The sequence below is a fragment of the Clavelina lepadiformis genome, chromosome 4 (assembly GCF_947623445.1).
Source record: "Clavelina lepadiformis chromosome 4, kaClaLepa1.1, whole genome shotgun sequence".
NCBI lineage: Eukaryota > Metazoa > Chordata > Ascidiacea > Aplousobranchia > Clavelinidae > Clavelina > Clavelina lepadiformis.
The window spans coordinates 3,264,890-3,286,863 of NC_135243.1; the positions used below are offsets into that span (position 1 = coordinate 3,264,890).

The 21,974-nt window shown below is 37.3% G+C and overlaps 1 protein-coding gene and 1 pseudogene across 2 annotated transcripts; both read right to left on the reverse strand.

Moving 5' to 3' along the window:
* Positions 1-20: 20 nt before the first annotated feature.
* Positions 21-3,460, reverse strand: LOC143451831 (uncharacterized). Its single transcript, XM_076952577.1, has 9 exons — positions 3,263-3,460; positions 3,008-3,133; positions 2,687-2,857; positions 2,490-2,579; positions 2,196-2,318; positions 1,799-1,864; positions 1,247-1,357; positions 629-759; positions 21-122 (listed from the first exon to the last, which is right to left on the reverse strand). The coding sequence occupies exons 1-9, from the start codon at positions 3,405-3,407 to the stop codon at positions 21-23; spliced, it is 1,065 nt and encodes a 354-aa protein (XP_076808692.1). The 5' UTR covers positions 3,408-3,460.
* A 5,178-nt stretch (positions 3,461-8,638) lies between these two features.
* LOC143453450 (5-oxoprolinase-like) lies at positions 8,639-20,982 on the reverse strand (annotated as a pseudogene). The gene is made up of 22 exons (XR_013115194.1): positions 18,879-20,982; positions 18,371-18,508; positions 17,468-17,705; positions 17,048-17,151; positions 16,821-16,909; positions 16,267-16,439; positions 15,924-16,006; positions 15,587-15,827; positions 15,004-15,092; positions 14,307-14,531; positions 13,664-13,802; positions 13,127-13,286; positions 12,904-12,991; positions 12,610-12,676; positions 12,179-12,385; positions 11,437-11,611; positions 11,072-11,181; positions 10,440-11,006; positions 10,294-10,376; positions 10,065-10,225; positions 9,734-9,831; positions 8,639-9,616 (listed from the first exon to the last, which is right to left on the reverse strand). The product of XR_013115194.1 is annotated as a 5-oxoprolinase-like (transcript).
* Between the last annotated feature and the right edge of the window lie 992 nt (positions 20,983-21,974).

Here is a 21,974-nt window from a genome sequence, read left to right on the forward strand (position 1 = left end):
CTCTTCCGCTTTCCTTTTGTTCAGTCTCTGAGCATTTCTTCGCAGTTATGGCACACAATATGTGGAGACCATTTCTTATCTTGATCGCCAAGATGGATGCCAAAGTAAGCTCTGTAGGTAGGCTTCACGAACGATGTTATATTTCATCTTTGACGAAAAAAGCGTGTACACAGTTACACACCACTGATATAACAAAATAAATCAGGTTTATTTTTGCATTTACGAGTGTAAAATAGAGCTTATAACCTATCCTACAGCATCTATCCGCAATACCTCACTATAATCAAACTGCTTAGCTTCTTTAAACGCCCTTAAACAGCAGTAGGCTACAACTTAAAAGAGCTGAAAGCTTCTATCTGAAACACTGGTACTGTACCATACAGACAGCTCACACTAAATATGAGCTAGAAACGAAAAAATTTAAATTTTCGAATGCATAAAAACTAGAGCATGCATAAAGAAAATGATTGCAGATTTGATATCAGCATCCCAAAATTGTGTAGACTCAGTTAAAAAATCTCATGCAACAAAAAAAAAATTTGTTGACCAGTGATTAATTCTATTAACATTTCGTGTACTTCGTTAAAACATGTATAGCCTACTGAGAATATAAAATATATTTACAAACCTTATGAACGAGATCCTTTGAATCATTCCAGTTATAACTGATCATTATATGCTGGTTGCCTTTGTTGTCATCCTGGTGTTGATTGGCCCCAGGTCCACAAGGTGAATTTGTTGCTTGTGGATTATTAGGTTCTGCAAGAAGATGTAATATTTAAACAAAGATGCATCGCTCTTGCGCCGCTGTTGGAGAATAGAAACACGAAGCAATTAGTTAGAGGGCGACACAAGTAAAATAGTTCAGGAACTGATTAGCTTTTAACTCGAACTCAACTCAATTATGTTGAATACAATGTTTTGTAGCAGAAATAAATAATTTTGAACCAAATTTAACGTTTGAAAGTGTGCTTTAGTCACCAGGTGAAGATAAAATTTGTTTAGATTTTTTTAACGTAAACTAATCTTTTTTCTAGGTTATTCTTAACTTTTTTTTTAATTTCATTTAAAACATTTTTTCCTGTTTACAATATTTGAAAAAAACAAATTCACACAAAACTTTGGCAGAGTTTGATTTGAGTGAGATTATTAAATCTACGTATAGGTTAAACTCGAGTAACATTTTTAAACCGATGTATAAATAAAACTTTAAAAAGGTGCAATGTTGCACACTTCCAAAACATACCTGCAGATGAGGTCGTTGGTGGATTGGCTATTGAGGGACTGGTACTTGGTGCTGAAGTTTGTGAAGTTGATGCTGAAATTGGTTGTTTAGGTTGCGTAAAACCGGTTTGCTCTAAGATATGAACACATTGTATAAAACATGAAGCTTTAGTTGAAAGCAACAAATAATAACTTGCAAATAAAACTTCATATAATTTTAAACCGTTGATTTTAGCATCTTCAGGAAAATTTGCAAATATATCAGATGTTGCCAAGATGGACAATTACAAGCCAAAACAAACGCAGCACACAATAATGATGACTGTAACAATGGTATAGGCGTCTCAGATCATTTAGCAAATTGCTTCTTACACAATGTTTGCGAATGTTGATTGAGGTATTATTCATCAACAACCACGTTGCATTTTAACATACGCTTGAAAGTTATGCCCCACATCCCCACAAAACAGAATTAACAGATTCACAGATGTGTAAAATCCAATCATGTCCCAAACAACAGCAAGGACTTTTACTTTGAGTTAATAAATAAGCAAACATGATTAAATTAACTTACCTAATACACAACTCGTTTTCTTTTCTCCACGACATATTGTTGGTTGTTTGTCGACGTTTCCAAAAGCTGCAATAAAACAGAGATTAAAATTGTCTAAATTCAAATTATTGAAACCAGTTTAATGAAGATAGATATAAGCACAATGAATGTTTGCAAAAGTAAAACAAATACAAAAACATTAAACTTTATTTTAAAGATAATATTTAATTGTACATTATTGCAGTTTCTAAAAACATAAGTGATACATTTTAAATAAATTCAAACAGAAATTGAACGTATCAAATATACACCTTGTGTTTCGGATTTTAATTAACTGTAGAATTTGTAACCTTTTTTAAACAAAACATGATTAATACATACAGTATTCACTGTTTTTTGTCTATAATCTAATCATTACTTGTAGAAGGTATCTCAGTGTTCAAAGCATTGGATTGATTGGTCACTTCTGAGATGTCTGTGTGGGGCTCAACCTGTGGATTTGCTTCGATCGGTTGCTTTGGATGGGTCACATCAGGTGGATCTAGAAATGAAAATGTCAACAAACACTACCAACCGTACAAATGAAATAACTAACGTATGAAATAGAAAGACAAATAATAATCTAAACAAACAGTTCGCAGGTTGGCAGATAATACAAAAGCGGCATATTTGAATCAGATTTTAAACAAACGTTAAAACATTGAATATGCACCTTGTGTTTGGGTGTTTGATTGAGGAGGATCAAAGGGATTATTTACCGGATCCTGCTGCTCAATGCTTGGTTCAAATCTTTTTGCAGAATCTTTAAAATATATGGTAAGCTCAATGAGAAAGAAAAACAATGTGATACCATAAAGAAAGACAATAAGCACTTTACAAGGAAAGGTTGTACGGTCTTATAATAATCACCTAAAGGATTTATTTGTTTCTCTTTAACTTGTGTTGGTTTTATATTTTTCAAGTCCCTGATGTATTTTTGCTTATATTCTCTGTTGTCTTGGTATCGTCTTTGATCGTGATGTTGGTATTGTCTTTCATCGTGGTGATAAATTTTAGGAGCATAATTAATCATGACTGTCCCTGTGTAACCACAAAAGTTAAGATTTTCATGTATAAAAAGGCATCACAATAATATGGAAACATAATTTGATAAATGCAACTAATAGGTTTTAGGTATTTGAAATCAATTGTGTGCCTACGTATTCAGCAAAACATCTTCATAAAACTTACCAACTCCGCTTTCAGCCAATTTGCTTGTAAGCTCATTCCATCCTGGATCGATTCTACTTAAAGCACTCTGAGAAGCTTCAGCATTTTCCATTGTTTGCAAGACTTGATTTCCTGCATCTGCAGAATCTGGATTTTAAGCAAAGAAAAAATGAAAAAATTTATTTTCTATCAAATTTAAAGGAAAACATCAAAAAGTTCCTATTATTAATTACAGCAAAGACAAAAACTTAATCGTTTTAATCTCAAATTACTCACCAAGAGGCATTCCCGCTTGCATTGCAACAGCACGTGATGTTCCAGGTTGTTCATCACTTTCACCTGATGAGCTCTCTTCATTGTTATCAGGTTGTACAAGTTGAGGTTTATCTTCGGTTAATCTTTGCTCTTCTGGCTTCGACATACTTCAACGTTGCAGTAATTATCTTAGCTTATGTTATATACCTGGTCAAAATTGTTGACGACGTAAAAGTTGTCCAAAAAATAAAAAAGATATAAGCAGGATGTTTACGAAAAGAAATTAACTGGAATATGTAAACTGTTGTAGTAGATGTCCAGATCACATTGTTTTACACATCCTCACTCAGCATGGCCTTCTACAGTATCTGCCAGAATTATATTTCAGAGTTGTTTTTTGCCCACCAGAATTCCTGGAGCAACCTGGTTGTCGTTGCCTGGCAGCCGTCAGAGTTCTTAAAGCAGTGTTGTTTCCAGCCGAAAATCTTGGAGCAGCTTCATGCCCGCCTAAGTTGTGTTCCGGTGAAGCCTCGTTTCCGCTAAAGCTCCAAACCATAAATCGGACCGAAACCGAAACAAAACCATTGCCAACGGAAATTCAAAATCGCTTCTTCTCTGTCGGATTTCAAAAACTGCCTCATTGCCGCTGGAGTACAAGAGCTGTTTCATTGCCTTCGGAGTTTCAGTGCCGCCGCGTTGCTGCCGGCATTCGAGAGCCTCCACCCTGCCGTCAGAGTTGCAGAGCAATCCTCTTGCCGCCGGAGACCTGGAGACGCCTCGTTGTCGCCGGATTTCCAGAGCGATTTCCTTTCAGCCGTAGAATTCTAGCCGTTTCTTTGCTGCAGAAGTTCCAGAGCCGCCTTTTTTCGCCGAATTTCCGGAGCCACTTTACTGCCGCCAGAGTTCCAGAGACAACTTCTTGCCGCCAGAGTTCAAAAGCCGCCTTTTTGTGCCTTGGAGTAGTCTCTTTAAAGCCACGTCATTGACGTTGAAACTTACTACGAAAGCCATGACAGAACCACAGCTAGAATTAGGATTTTTCTCTTGTTCTGTGTAATTAGCTTGGCTGTGGAGTGTAAAACTATAACCGCGAGATGGCTCCCCTGCCTAATAAATTCACGTTTGTGGACAAACCACAGTTAAAGGCTCAGTGAATGCTGCGCTGTACTTATGACGTGTGTTATTGTCTTAAACTTCAATTTTGTTATTGCACTGACTTAGTTAAGTTGTATCACGGCTGCAAGTAGTCACGAATTAAACCGTTCCCTTTTGTCGCTGTATAATTTGGGATTGCTCAATTTAATCATTTCCTGTTTCATAAAAACCAGTTTTATATTAACATCTCTATAAGTCGACAGAGTGGGGAGGCTACGTACAGGGACCGGGCTATGAAGTACGCTTGATGAGCTAATATTCGTACACAAGGAGGAGAAAGTGCCAGCAGAGTTGGGTTCAGGGGCAGTCTCGTTTCCGACGAATATCCAAGCGCATCCCTGTGGACAACGGAAATAAGCTCGTTTCCGGCGGATTTTGGAGCGATTTTTTTGCCGTCAGAGTCCCCGAGCCGCCTCGTTGCTGCCGGGAGTCCAGATCCGAGAAACAAAGAAACAACTAAAATCGACATTTTTGCGTTAAAAAGGGGAAAGTTTCCTGGGTGAGAAAAGCCATGAGCGCCAAGCTTGTTTGCTTACGTTGATATATGGCGGTTTATCTCCTGGATACTTTATTGCGTCCTGGCACCGTATTACGCTGAGCAAACAACGCTTGAAGATAACTCGGCAATATAACTTACACTTTTCATTGCTTTCGTGCTCAGTAAAAATGGTATATAGAATATAAATTTCATCTCTCCAGTTAATACGACATCATATTTAGCAATCAATGCATTTAAAATCTCATTTACTTTAAGTGAATCAAAAGTCATCCTTGCATTTCGATCACCGCTAGGTAGAGAGATGGAGCAATGACACAAACTTTTGAATTTGTCAGCCAAGCCCGTCAAAGTAGCAACATAGCCTGGTGTCCGTAGAAACCGTGAGTTTTGTGACTAATTTTTTATCTTGCTATTGTTGCTGTTCCTGGATACCATCGGTCATGATTCGAGATAAAATATCGAAGGCAAAGACAAGAGTATCAATGAACTTCGATTCAACGTGCATCCTAGGCTACCAACAGCGTTGAGCTTTCCCACGAGCTGCAATCAGATTTAGTCGAAATTGTCCAATTGCCAATTGTGCTCAAGTACTAACGTGTTTTATTTCAGCGGCCTATGCAACTATATATAAATATATGACGATTATACGTGCTGCTTTCCCACCAACACGTCTGTGCGCTTCGCGTCTATTCGAATTTGTCCAACTTCAACCCGTAAGTGTCCGGCAGATGTCATCCCAGAGAAGCTTGACTGACGGGATTCAGCTTAGCAAGGTTAAGAACCAATGATAAAATACAGGTTGATGCTAAATTCCAATGCTTAGTTAAGCTAAAATATGATCGGTTTTTGATATTTTTAATCTGTTAGCGCGTTACGCGAGTTATATAAAGACGGTTGAACAATTCCAGCCTCGAGATGACTTTCCTGCTTAACAATTATACGTTTGAGGACAAATCGTTTTAAGGAGGAAACTAAAACAAAAAAATAGATTAATGCCATGAATAATTAATATAATAAAAATAAATGATTGCTTGATTCGAACACAAACAGCGCATATACGCCTCTGTAAACAGCTAAAAGAGAAGCTGTTAATATGACCACGAGACTTAAACAAATTCTGAGCAAAAAGTCGCATCGAAGGCGCCGATCTAAAAATATCTTTTCAAGATTTTCTTTCAAGTCTCGAAATAAATTTTCGTTCCAGTGAACGCGTGAAAGAATCTCTAAAGCTTGAGCTTTGTGGCCAACAATTTTCAAGGAAATATTTTCTCGACCGACGTACCCACTTCGTCACAAGCCAACCAGCCAAGCGTAAAGTATCTGAATATTTTTCACGAAAAAGATTTATTATTGTTAAGCACACTTTTAAGCATTTCATGTTTCAATTTAAAGTAAAAATTTTTGTCCTACAAATACGCCCATTAACATTTTGCTGCATTCACACTGATCATATTATTAGCAGTGTCTTTCGCAGGCATAATTGGGTGTGTGGGCAGATCTTGCGTATGCATGATTTAAGCTTCTGCGGTATTTACAAATCTACTATGTGTAAGCGTATTAAGCAAACAAATAATAGATCGTTGCATGGTTATAATAACAATAGAATTTAGCAATAGCGACAAGTGCCTTACATAATAGAACCTGAATTACAGCCCACCATTTATAACATACTGAAGCAATTCACTGTCCTTGGACAATTATCTTGAAAATGGAAATTGCAGCATGAAACAAAAAGTTTTTATACGTCATAAAGACGATTATGTGGCAGCAAATTTCAACTCTGGTGGCGGCCATCTTCCACGTCACAGTCACGAGAATTGAACGGAAATAAGTCAGTCGTGCAATATTTAAACTTTTCACATTCCAGCTAAATTTTTCGATCTTATTTGGAAACTCATCAGTTAATCTCAGTCAGCAAAATAAAGGTTCTAATCCTTTTGGGGATTTTTGCTCAGCAAATCTTTTTCGCAACAAATCGTTTCCGACCTTCAGCGAAGTGACGTCACTCAACCCTCTTCCAAGTCAAGCGTAAAACATTTCAACATATCGCACGACTCAGGATCATCTCAGGTCAACAGTCAATTAAACATTGCACATTTTGGTAGTGATTCTATCGATTCGGCCCCATATCAAGTGCACCGCTGGGTTAATGATGAAAAAATAGTGACGTAATAATATCAGAAGGTCTATTTGGTATTTTTTCCGACTCAAAAAGTGGAAGATACAGAATCAGAGCTTTATATAAATGAACGCCAGCTGTGGTGTTTAGTGTTAAATTATCCGCAACAAATTATCTCTTGATATTTTGCATCAACCATCGCTTGACCAATGACGTCATGTGACAGCGTCAAATTGCAGTCGACATATTTGATGTGACTTAACATGGCAGAATGAAACGGCTTCAAGCCGCATGCGTGAAGGAAATACATCTTATATAGGAACGTAACAATTGACAGAACAGCACATCGCGTGCTCAGGTTTTATCTGATAAAAGATGGAGGACTCACCTCGCCATCAGTCCATCAAATTACAACTGAAGCGAAAATTTTAGCCAAATGCTGTAGAATGAGGCCTCATATGTTTATATTTTAACAGTTTTTAAGATTTCCGGCAAAACAAAAATATGTCGTCATAACACTATGACGTATCAATGCACTAAGATGGAATTTGGTGGTGATCAACCATATTCAAGGAGGGTAAATTTTTGCTTTAAAAATACTTGATTTTTGTTTCTTCCCCAGACGTTTCTTGTAAGCGTTCAACAAAATATTTTCGCCGGTTCAAATCGTCTCTGGAATTTCAACGATGACGTACCCATACTTCGTCACAAGCAAACAAGTCAAGCGTCAAGCAGCGGGATAATTTGCACGAAACCGATTCACAGCAGCCAAGCACTTATCTAAGCATTTGACGCAAAGTTAAGTTGGTTGGTTGGTAACTCTACGTCAAACACCCCTGCTCATTCACATATAACAACATCACTGTAATAACAATAATGTCTATATAGCGACATGTTTAGGCAAAATTGTCGTTTAAAAAGTTAAACATATATGGCACAGAGATAATAGTTTTAAGAGTATATTCTACCGGGCGAAAAATAGAGCAACAAACTTCAATTTTAAAAACAGCCCTATTGCGGTAATAAAGACAGACCCTTTTCCAAGATTCAATGCTGAAGAAATTAAATCACTCACCACAACTTGGTCGCAGTTGCAATGAAGTCGAATTTGCCGGAGTCGCCAACTGAAGGAGAATAAAGTAGTGACTGGCGCATTCTGCTACATTACTTCTAACATAATTCTAGAAACTAATTCACTGCTAATTTATGTAATGAGCTACTCATATACACTTCGTGAACACGCACAGTGGCTGTTGTTAAAAATTCTTGTCCGCCTAAATAAGCCTGAAACCTAAATAGGATTCAGTGGCATGCGTTTCCACATATTAAAACAATTTCTGGCAAAGCCTTTGGTTAAATACTTGCAAAATAATTGAAGTGAAGAAGGCGCAAACCCAAACGCTTCGCTTGATTTATCACGCCGGCATAGATTGTCTGCTGCCAAAGATTGTCTGCTGGCTCAACTCTGGTTATTATTTTTATTGAGGCGCTTTACGTCATCACGTCGGGCGTGTTGGTTGTCTTTTGGTTTGCTGTTGCTGGTGGTCATCCAACATAAACGGTAAAATAAAGTTCTTGACGTTCAAATGTAACTTGACCTTGCACTCGACCCTGAGAAGCGAAGGGCAAGGAAGAGGCTTTTATTCCTTCTTGCAGATTAAAACAAAGAAACTTTTAAAATAACACAAAGTATTTTGATGCACTTGCCAACAACGACAACAAATAAAATTTGAAAGAAATGTCGATCTTTTTTGAGGACACGATCAGGATATCAGGAAATGTCGATCTTTTTTGAGGACACGAACAGGATATCAGAGCAGGGATTAAGCACCCACCCGGTGGTGCTGTAATATAGAACGAGTAGATAGTGTACTCCGCGATGATATCGGTAGATGGAACAATGTAGTATTGTGACGTGGTCTGTGGTTTGCTCCTTCGCGCCACTTCCCATTTGTGGCGAGTTGAGCGGAATCGGCCGACGTCGGTTGGGTCGAACCCCGGCCCCCCATGCGGTGAAAGTTCATAGGAGTGGAAGTCATTTCAAAGTTTCTCTGTTACGTCACAATGCAAATTTTGTTTTCTCTTAATGCACAAACCTCAAGTTGATTTGGAATAAATGTTGATACACAAAAACTGCCACTGAAGGCGACTGAGCCAAAATCTATGGCAAAAGACGATATTATTTGATGTTAAGTTGTCAGAAGTTCGGGATTACAGTGCAACTACTTTGTACGTGACGCAAAAAAATATCTTTTCAGTAACTTTAGAAAAAGGAAAACAAAGATGAGGAAAAACTTTTCATCAGGTCAAAGGTCGTGAAAAATAAAAATCCGCTTCAACAAATTTGACAAACAAAATTGCACTTGCTAATAAAAAGTTAATTATTGAAATTAATAAGTCGCTACGATGTTTAACCTAAAATGCCCTCGACCATAAGTTCAAGAGCACGATGTCAATGCGCTTATTGCTGAGATTGGAACACGAAAACACTCCCTCGTGCAGATAACGTCGCTACCTAGCGGTGTTTACAAAGAGATGATTGGTCATCGCTAGAAGGAGCTCCATACCCGCCGCCACCAGGAGATTTGAGATGAAAGATGTCCTGGGTGATAGAAATAGGAAGAAATGACCACAGCAAAAACAGAACGTCGTTTTCATCAAAACAAAATCAACTATCTCTAATTAATCTCTGTCCTTGTGACGTAATAGAAAGACTTACGCCTGGGTTGACGACGACAAATTTTTTGGCTCCCAAGTTAACGATAGGTCCTTTATGACGTAACAACAGGTTCTCACCTCGACTTCCGGGTCCACCACCTGCATTATAAGAAGGTCAAGTTTAGTGAAATTTGAGCAGATTCCCCACCAGAGGTCGTGCGCTGGTGATGAGTCATATTTAAGGTTTATGAAGCAAAATGGTCAGAACTTTCGTAATATCTCTCTCATCCTCGTGACACCGGTTCCTACATCGCCGCTTTTTCATCTTCCAAGATTATCAAATATTTCATCACAAACTGGTTATAAGTGGGTACACGGGGAATCCCTCTTACCATCAGCTCCATAGGGTTGGAAAACCCTCCTTTCGCTCAACACTGACAGGGTTAAGTTCTTTCGAAAAAGAATCTCCCTCAAAACCCCGTCCCCGCCTTTATAACGCCCCTCTCCGCCAGTGCCCGGGAGAAGCCGGAAGCTTTTCAGGAGAACCGGATATCTGCCATAAACAAACTTGTTACCAAATAATCAACTTGATAACGTCACAATAAAATATAACTTTCTCACCTTTTTTCAAAAATTTCCGGATCAGTGCTTCTTGTGTTGGTCATGTGAGTGTGAACCCCACTGCGACCGTGCCAGGTTGGTCCCTGCAACATCGCCACGTCATTATTACGTCACGCACAACGTCATTCATAAAACGGAGAACTTACCGCTCCAGCTCCACCGGCGACAGTATCGTAATAACCAAAGCTCTCATCACCAAAGGTCGTGTTGTTCATGCAACCCTGCGACGCAGCACACGCTTTAAACAACTTCATTATGACGTCAACGATCCTCTGTGACGTAAGCACGTTGCCACCGACGACGGCCGCGTCATCATCGGGGTCGAGTATGGACCACTTGGGTATTTGGAGGTGGATAGGGGCGAGGCAGCCCTGGTTAAGGGGGATGTCGTAGCCCACCATGCACCTAAGGGAGTAGATGATGGCAGACTTGGTGATCGCTCTCGGCGCGTTCAAGTTGTTTATCACCATAGGGGATGTCCCCTCGAAATCGAACGTCGCGCTTCCCTCCTTCGAGTCGATCTCCACGCGGAGGTTGATCACTGATCCGTCGTCCATTTTGTCCGACGCGCTGAGTACGCCGTCCATTGTCATGGAGACGTCGCGCAGCAGATTTCTGACCGCGACCTCGGCGTGGTGTTGGATGTGTGCCATGTAAGCTTGGACAACTTCCAAACCGTAATTTGATATAAGCTCCTGGACCAGGTGGATTCCCTAAACAGAAAACCTCGTTGAAATGTCTGTGATTGATACAGTTGTGATGTCAGAAAGACACCCACCTTCTGGTTAGCGGCAACTTGTGCCCTCAAGTCGGCCAAGTTGTCATGGAGATTGCGGGTTCCGCTGCATCCCGGGAATTTCCTTGGTGATAGCAGAACGGCCGTTACATCTGTGACGTCAGAGGGAAAATCAAATTTGCCAACATTTGCAACAGATAATTATAATTTGTATTAAAGAAATTCTTGGGCTACTGCAAAACTAAGTACACCATGGACCATAAATGGACCAATGAAATTTTCTGCAAACACACCTTTGATAGGTTTTTGGTGAGCTGAACAACAACTGAAAACCAAATGTTTTTGCAACAGATGTGTTGAAATTTTGAACCAGATGTTATTTATAAATACCGAAAAAATAAAATCACCTTTTTCTTGAAAAATTCCATCCTTGACCAGTTTGAACGATTTAAAGACAGCGCCTTCGTCATTTATCGACGTTGAGTTTGACGGCATTGAACCTGGCATGATGCCACCGACGTCGGCGTGGTGGCCGCGGTTTGCCACGAAAAATATCGGCTTCGTGTGCTCAGGGATGAAAACCTGGTGTGTAGTTGGAAATAATGAAGCCATGTTGCATAATGTTGTGAGAAATATTCAGGAAATTTCATATGATATAATACTAATAAAACAAATTATTATTATGATTCATGAAAATAAAATCATGATGGAAATACCAATTGTCACAAGGGTCACGTGTATTCATGACCATTCACGTGAAAAAAAAACTTTTGATCAGTAATATGAAACGGAGTGGTTACGATTATTTACATGAAATGACAACCGACAATCATTAAACTGACTTTTTAGAAAACCAGAAACCAATTCATCATTTCACATAATAACTACCATGAACCTTTTCAGCGTCATATGATATGATATAGCCCGTCATTCACAACATTATCACATAAATCACAATCACACCCCAGCATAAATCACAATCACAACCCAGCAAAAATTACAATCTTCTGATAATGTTTTAGTAGCGGTTGGTTAACACAAACACCATTGCCACACATCCATGAAATGTTTGAACATCATATGATGAACTTCGTGATCAAATCTATAACATTTATCACATCACCAAGCAAATCGCAAGATCATACTCACGGGAGTAATCACGGTGAGATCAGGAAGATGAACTCCTCCAGCGCTAGGATGATTGGAGAGAATGCAATCTCCCTCATTGATATCTATCGCCCTCATCTGGTACTGCACCGCATCCTGCATGGCCCCTAGGTGGCCTGGGATGTGAGGAGCGTTGGAAACAAGACCACCATCAGGTCCGAAAAGAGCGCAGGAGAAGTCAAGTCGTTCCTGTCGATTCATGTAATGTTACACAAAGAATATTGAGTGTTCTAATGACACACAATGATCATAATAGAACTACACCTACTCAGTTGTCAAGAACATATTTGCACAAGCAAGACTTGCAATATACACAACCACAAGAATATACAGGACTTTCAACGACCGAACTGAACAGAAATGTATAAATAACAAACAAGTATAAATATGACAAGTTCAAGCCAGACAAATACCTTAATGTTAGTGGATATCGCTGTCCGTTGTAGAATCCTACCCATCTGTTCTGCAATGCTCATGAACCTTTGATGTCAAAGGTCAGAGGTTATAATATAGTGATGGGGTCAGTGACCCAAGTTTATCACACAACTCATAAAAACTAATTGGGAACGACAAAGAACCAACCTCATATTGCAGCCACCACCTTTAATCATTTTATGCATTTGATATTCAATTTTTCAGTTATTGTCATTCGGGTGAACAGTTAGTTATATCGCTTCGAAAAATTTAAACCACAAAATAACACTGACCTGTGTGAAAATATAGAGAGTTGGATGGCGTCCAATTCCTTGCCAATATGCTTCGGCTTTCCCTTCCCTATCATGATGGTGACGTCACCTGAATACGTGAATTTTCACAAAGTTGCAATTTCTAATCACGGCAAGCTACAATGATGTTGTCAACCTATCATGTAAGAAAAAGACCAACCTCTTTAAACTCAAGTGTTGTCACTGTGACATCATAAAGTAATACCTTTCTTAGTCATCTCTGCCTTGCAGTCGGGTTCGACCAAGATTGTGCTGTTCTTGTCGATGATGATCGCTCGACCGTGAATCACGTGACCACTTAACAGGTCCTCCATGAGATGGACCCTAGTTTCGAGATGACCTCCATCGAAATAACTTGACATCACCTGCACAACACATGCTCTTTTATGACATCACTTATTGTAATAAACAGTCAATGCATGCAGTTGACAAAATGCATTTGCTCTTATGTCAGGTAAGATCTTGATAATACAACCTGGTAATATTACCCATTTAACAATACTTGACTTAAATATAGTATTGGACGAAATATAATTGAATTACATTGAAATTTATTCTAACGCAAATTGAAAATCGATTTCAACAGAACAGTTTTAAAATGTTTCAAACAAACAACGAACAGAAACATTTCCTGCGCGTGGTGGTTTACCAGTTGGCACCAGAGCATTATTCCTAGTTCAAAATAAAAATTTGATTTAATCGAAAAAGAAAATACCACAAACAAAATCAAAAAATTGTTCACTTTTTCTACACGTGGTGGTTTATCACTTGGTGCCACTAGAGCATGATCTTCAATCCCAGAAAGTCCGATACCTCGTACCCTGACATCATCAACGATGATGTCACGTCCTGGAATTGTGAAACCAAATTCTTTCTTATATCTGCAGACGCATAAATGAATTTGATGTTAATGAAGTAAAATAAAGTTGGAATAATAAGTTTTATTTAAACAACAGATATACGACGCATTTTTATTGGTTGGTTGATTGGTTAACATTTTATTGGTTATCATTTTTAATTATTTTATTTATTTATTTATTATTTATATTTTTATTGGATATACTAAGTTTTAGGTTTTAAATCGGATTGGATATATTATTATAAATAGTATTATTTTATTTTTATTATTTTATTTATCTTATTTTTATTTTTTATTTATTATTTACTATTATATTTAGATATATTATTTTAAATTATATTGGATATACTAAGTTTTAGTTAAGGATAAAAAGTTTTAATCAAACTACAGTGCAACTGTTGCATAACAATTCGTTGTGAACATTCTACAAATATCATTCGACAACAACTTATACATGGACGAGGTTCTTTGCAAACTAAATGTTGAAAATACTTCAAACTGCATCAGTGTTGATCTTAGCACCCACCTGGCTTGGAAAGTCTGCAAAAAGTCACCAAACTTTGTTGCAACGAAGTCTAAGTTTTTCACCGTGGAAGGCTGACACATGAGGGCACAGCCAGTCTTCACATACCTCATATTCAAATAAACGTCGGTTTTGATGTTTTCAGGGGAAAAACCCTGTTCAGATAATGCTTTCGGCAATATTCGGCTATAAGCTCATCAATGATGACATCTAGTGTTGGTATGGTCTCTGTGATTGAAAAGCAACGAGATTGTTCTCAAGAGATTTACTTTTAAAAGAAATCAGAAAAGAACAAATTATTAGGTAATTTGCAGTCACTCGATTCAAACAGCACTAAATGAAAAAAACCATGATTACAACATTACTACTAGATAAACAAATACAGTGCAACATTGTGATGTAATAATGGATTAGCAAATAATAAAGTAAAATAACTTAAAATTACAACTTAAAATAATAAGTAGTAGTGATCATCTAAATTGCTACAATGAGCTTAAATTATGAGATATCAATGTCAAACTAAAACGACTAGATGATGATTTAAACAAATAATACATTGTGATGTAATGTATTGCTGAAAAATAAAGTAATGTAACTATCGTAAATCGTTAATTTAAAAAAATTCATCCATATAAATTAAATAAATAAAAAACCTTGGCAAAAAGTGTAATATTTTAATCTTGCTTAAATAAGATGTAACCTTTGTTGTAGAGAGATGCGGTTGGTCTTTGTGCTTCGTGAATAACATCAGCCAGGGCCATACCATATGCTGACAGTATGCCTGAGTATCTGCACAAGTTCAAAGTAAAACTAATTAACAGGTTTAGCTTATCACTGGGAGATAAAATGTATAAGATATAATATGTCACAATATATTTAACTGGCACTGAGCAGTTTAATTCATTGATTCGAGTAAAATTATTTTGATCAGCACCTACCTGCAGTCTGTTCATTAATTTAATCTAAACAACACATTCTTATATGTGTTGCATAAATCAATACAAATATTTCAAAATGCTAGCAATTACAAAATTAATTGCAAAATTGTACGAAATTGTAAGGGAATACTTATCCCAGTTGCACATCATTACATTAATTATTTTTTACTTTATTTTTATTTTTTTTACACTTTTATAACTCACAGCCTTGTCTTGTTTTATATTTGTGATTGTAAACTAAGAGTATTTTTTCTCATCAGATAAATGTTAATGTTAATTTTATTAATGTTATAATGTTAATGTCAATATTATTATTATCTAAATATGAATTAATTCTTTATGTACTTGTGAATGAAGACTTTTGTCATTCCAAGTGACCGCGCGATGGCGCAAGCGTGCTGCCCACCTGCTCCACCAAAGCAGGACAGGACGTGACGACGTGTGTCGTGACCCCTCACTTGTGTTAGTGATCTGATTGGCCGACACATTGACTCGTTGGCCACGTTTATGAAACCCATGGCAACCTCCTCCAAGGTCCAAAGGTCACGACCAGTTGTTTCGGATGAAATAAAGTAGTTAATTTCATCTGTGACGCAATAAATACAAAAATTAAAAGCTAAATAAGAATGTTAATTGTAAAAATGCAAAGAATCATTGAAAAAATACAGAATTTCCAAAAAACCTCGTAATTTTTCAAATGCTTTCCTGGTGGCGTCAACATCCAAACACTGGTTCTCGCCTGGACCAAATATTTTTGGAAAATATCTAATATAAAACATGCACAAATGTCATGCAATGCTGTTTCTAGCAACTATGCCGCATTAAGTCGATTAGAGTAGTAAATTCAGACCTTTGCCAAGATAAGAGTTTCTACATTTGCAAATCAAAATTGTGTGACACAAGTATAAACAGCTGTAATGCTATAATGTACATTGCCACAGCAAATAAAGATTAACCATTGCTGTTATACAACACTTTACAACATCACAAACAATATTGCTACCTGTCGTAGAACCAACACTTACTCTGGCAACAACCTCCCCAGACACAGATTGGCATCAGTCACAGTTAGGGGACCCCCCTTCCTGTAGCATGTGGGGCCTGGGTGGGCCCCAGCAGATTCGGGGCCGACTACAAACATCCCCGATCGGAAAAACAGCATGGACCCTCCCCCTGCTGCAACTGTGTTTATGTCAAGCTGCGATGAAAATGTTCAACTGTTATAGAAATCAAATAAAATAAAACAACAGAATATATTCTCATGCTCTGTACGCAAACATAACGGACGTTGTAAAGTTTACTCGGAACGAAACAAGTCTTCTTTCTCCAAATTTTGGACAGCCAAATTATTTTGCAAAAATTAATAATACACATCGTAACAAAATATCAAAAGAAAACAACATACTCAATACAATATATACACAAAAATATAACGAAGCATGTAGAGTCCAAACAACACATACCAGCACATATCAGCACATTGAAATAAAAACAAACTTTGTCCTGATGTTGATATTAACAGGAAAATTTGTGCCATTGTTGAAGTTTTGCTTTAATATAAGATTTCAAAATAAAATACCTGTGGTGCTTGTATGGTGACACCAGCTGTAGTAGACTTGAACACATATTCATATTCCCCGTCGTATCGACTTAGATCTGTTGATGTTCCTGTGTAAATAGTGTCATAAATTTCACGATGACAACACAAGGACATAACTTACGTAATCTTATTAATATTTACCTAGCTTGCGCATGCATGCAACATACATGCTCATACTGATACTGGATATCCTAGCGGCACCATACCTCCCATGTGGTACCCATTGCTGGGTTGGTCTTCAAATGATGTCATAGTGTACCCCACTACGCCACCTGCTGGGCCGGATAATATTGCTCTATTTCCATCGAACCTGAGCATTGAGGAGTGTGAGATGTTGTATGTTATATCAGAAGACGTAAACATTTGATGAATCTTTTCCAACTCAAGGGCTGTTTGAGTGTTGAGTTTTTACAGGCGGGCCAGATCATAGGCACAAACGATGTCATAATTAGTTGGAGCTGTTACTTGCTCCTATATCTGCGTTCCTCAATCTACAACACAGTTTGCAATGATAGGTGTCACTTCGTTGGTAGCTTGCTTATCGCTGATTTAAATGAATATGACGATCTGTTGTTATACTTCATGTTAATATAATAATATAATCACAGCCTTACGAACAAACTTACTTATCAATAGGAGTGAGGCCACCATCAGACTGCATAAAGAGCGAGTTGATGTCTATGTTGCTGACGTCAGACTGAAAGCTTCTATATATTCTTTAACGCACAGTGTGAGGTAGGCATCATCGCATGTAGTGAAGTCGTGCGAGACAATCTTGACCATGGACTTGAGATGATAGTTAAGACTTGTTTAAATCTCATCTCCATGGCAATCTTTTTAACTGCTACTTCATACTTGGAAAAGCTGCATACATAGACATCTGATGTCACAGTTGAACGTTAAAAATATTAAATTAAACTCGATTATGCAATAGCATAATTACTAATCAATATATAAACACAATAGACCAGCATCACAAAGTGAACAATAACCATTAACCAAACAATCGATGATGCAAAGTTTTGCGACGACAACTTAAAGCAATCGAGCTTAAACAAGACTCAAACTCAGCATTCTTTTACTTTTGCTGCCAAACAAAGCAAAACAGTTGTAAGCACCAAAACACATGCATTGCCAAGCTGTATGTAATTTCATTCTAACAACAGCATAGACTCACATGTATGAATGCATGACAGCATCAAACAAATAAACTACTATAATTACGCACAGAAGTGAGGCTTACTTCAGCTCTTGCCTGACACTAACATAAGCGTAGGTGCAGTTCTACAACCAACAGAAAACTAGGATATAATTAGGAATAGGAAAGCAGATCAAAAAGGTTAAGAACCGCTGCTTTAAATCAAAGTAAAAAGTGATAATAAACTCATCTCTGACGAAATATTAAACACCATGAAAACTATAAAATAAGCAAAGACGAAAAATACAAAACCCACATTTAAAGTCACCAGTAGGTAGTAGCTGAATACAACTGCATTGTCAACTGGAAACATCAGAGTTAATAAACTTACGAGGTCCAACATTTTTGGTCTTGATTGGTTTCCAAGAGGATCTCTCCAGCCCTCAGTGAGAGCAAGTGCCATTCTCTCATCTTTCCTCTCGAGGAGAAAATTTGTGGCAACGGTCGTTCCCATCCGGATGAAATCGATCTTAATCAAGTCGAGTGATTAACGCATTATAATTTTCAACTCTTCAAAACAAAAATAAACTATGTATACATAATTAGGCGATCTATAGATTTAAACAGCATTTCATAGCAGTGGTTTTAGCCAAGTTGACAAATGGTTAAACTTGTGGAGATGATGAGAAACTAACATTAATTACAGACAAAATTACAGGCATATTTGTAATTAAGCACCAACAATAAAATCAAACTACATTTGATAATAATCTTTTTAGCCTCGTCAACAAAGCAAAAAATTAAACTTGAAGGAACAATGAGAAACAAAATTAATCACAAATTTATGATAAACTTTTCCATATATATAGGCTTTATTTATGTTTATTTTTGTAACATACCTTTTCCATAATGCTTCGAATTCCTTCCCTGGGAGCATCACAGTAATTTTGTGGATCGACAGACAACAGCTTCATCACTTCGACGCATAGGTCAGTCAATTGGCAGATCTGTGAACTACTTCTGCTGCATTTGCAATGAATGCTTTCAATATCGATAATGAAGTTAGGACTAGCATTTTTCATGTCTAGGCTATGTAGCATAGGCCTAGGCCTACTACACTGGAAAAAAAGTGACCGTCATCAGTCCAAAATTTTTATCATTGACTATTAAGACGTTGATTTCGTTGAAAAAACATTGTCCATACCTTATTGTGGTCCAAGTCATACCCATAAATCTGCCTGCATACAGTTTGCAACTCCTTTTTATGGCTGACTAGGCTACGTCCCACCGATGCACTGGAAACAATGATGGCTACAACTAAAACCCAGTGTACGATGTGATTGGCATTTACTTCGTTATAAGTGAAAGACTAGTGGCTTAATCTCATTCGCGTTATGTAATATACGAAGCCACTTGACACAGTCAGAGTTTCTTACCTAACAGTTGCTGTTATCGCGATAAATATCACATTAATATTGAGATGGTGACATTTCGTCACTGTTTAATTCAAAACCTTCCTTAGAATCCTTATCCACAGGGCTCTCACAAATGCAAACCAGAAAATCCCTAAAGCTATGCCAAAAAATCCCTAGATGGCATGAAAAATCCCTAAACCATAATTAGCGCGTTATACTATTATTTTATCACTAGGGCGATTATTTTTTGACCTAAAAATTGAAAATTTGGACGAATTTTGACATTAAAAAACTTTTTTTGACAAATTTTGACGTATGAAGAACTCAAGTAGTTAAATTACGCATTATTGTACAAAAAGTTAAAATTTATTGTAGTAAAAAAGGTCAAAAATCTGAACACAGACCTAGCCTATTCTGAATAGGGAAATGAGCTAATTATACAAATCACTGCCAAAAAAACTGCAACAAAAACTATTGTACAATGTAAAATGACAAGTTCACAAATAACTGCATTGTGTAGTCTATAGGTCTAGCCTACTATTGTCCATTATGTCCAGCTACTCATTTCAGCAGCAATGTGTTTATGTACTTTAGTATCAGTGGCATTGCTTTTAACACTTTTCACCATTTTTAAGGTCAGGATGGTCTTTTACATACAGTTTGTCAGCAGGTATATCAAGGGACTTCATTCCTTGTTGTGTATGTAACAATCCAATTAAGCTTTCTCCCTTCATTCAATTTCTGTGGTCTGTTTTATCTCTTTCAAAGTGCTGAATAGTCTTTCAGCGGGGGCATTGCCAAAGGGTAGTGACAACAAGCAGGCAACAACATTACGCAGATTTTGTATTTTAATTCTCCAATCACTGATTTTTGAGAATCAATCAACAAATCATGCAGAAAAACTCCAGGTTTTAAATAGGCTAAGCAGTTTCAATTACTCTTTAAAATTTCTAATAAACTTCTAAATGAACCAGTAGACTAGGGTACAAGAATATTTCCAAACACTTTTAACGCCGATTTAAATAAAATAATTTCTTTTAATATTGCTACTATCGCGATATTATGGATTGATCTAAGTCGATAAGACGTTCGGCAAAATCACTTGTATTTTAGACAGCCATGAACATGAACGTAATCCTCTACAGTCTACACCAATGTTCCCTCTAATTTTTCACGAATCTGAGCAAACACACTAGGCCTAACTCCCTGAGCGGTCCTTTGGACCACTGTGAGCAACATCAGACGTGCGTACTGTAGCCATTATTTTGCGTTTATTTTATTTTCAATTCAGGTTGGATTTTTTTCTTGTGCAGAGGCGCAGCACAGATTTTCTGTGCGTGAAGACCGTGTCAGTAGTGCGCATTTGCGCCTGCGCGCAGCTTAGAGGGAACATTGCTGACACTCTAATCACAATGCAGAATGCACACCAAGGATTCCTTGGCAAGGAAGCATATGGCGGAAGCATGACTAGTCTTAATAAGTACTTTATACGTATCAACAATTTCAAAAATCCCAAAAAACTCCCTAAATCATCAAAATCCCTAAACTTGTCCCTAAAAGGGGCTAAAAGTTCCAATTTGGAACTAAATCCCTAAAAGTGAGAGCGCTGCTTATCCATGCAATGCCGTAATTTTATGAACTTTGTTACTAGGTGCAAGGTTAAACAAGGTCGAAACAACTTAAAAGTAATCCTGTGTAAGTACAATAGGCAGACATTTAATACAAATTTCGTTACCCTAATTACTTTCCTCGAAATATAAAGACCTTTTTTTAACAATCAGGGAATGCTAACGTGCACAAGTGCTACGATTCTTTGATTTATTTTTCACATAAAAACACGGCATTTATGCCAACAATCACAACGAATATGTTCAAGATAACCTTAATTTAAGCTAAAATATGTGGTTCCTAACTATATAATAACAAATGTTATGCACTTTGTTAGAACAAATTCAAACAGAATTACAATCAAACAATCCCACTAATATCGATTATTTGAGGAATTAAAATTTTACTGTTCAACTTGTAAAATGGAAAATCCTGTATACTTACAACATGTAAATATTTAATTTCAAACAGTTCACTTTTTGCAATGCTGTAAGCATTTAATACCTCGTCCTCTGGAATCACTACATACTTTCTAACAAGAGACACGTACATAGTTTCACACAACATTACCAATTCTAGTCTCCCAAAATCAGGAAGACCATCTTGAACATATGTAGCAACAAAACACCGAATGTTACATTATGTACCGTAAATTTCTATCCATCGAAAGTACGAACGATTGTGTGGCATGACGCTGAAAAAAGTCAACACATCGGCAGAAAAATTGTTAAACAGATGAACTTTTGGTCCCAGAGTATACTTGGACGCAAATAAATTTTCGTCTTGCAACAACATACAGAGGTGGCGTTGGTGCTTTTCTGCCAAAAACTTTTGAGTGTTTTTGAATGAGGTTCTGCAAGTTAAAGACTTGAAAAGAGAGTGCTTCGCTTCAAACCACCGAAAGAGCTTTTTTTCGTTTACATTATAACCTAGAAAGTAAAGGAATTGTGGAGCAGCAACTGACAAGGGAAT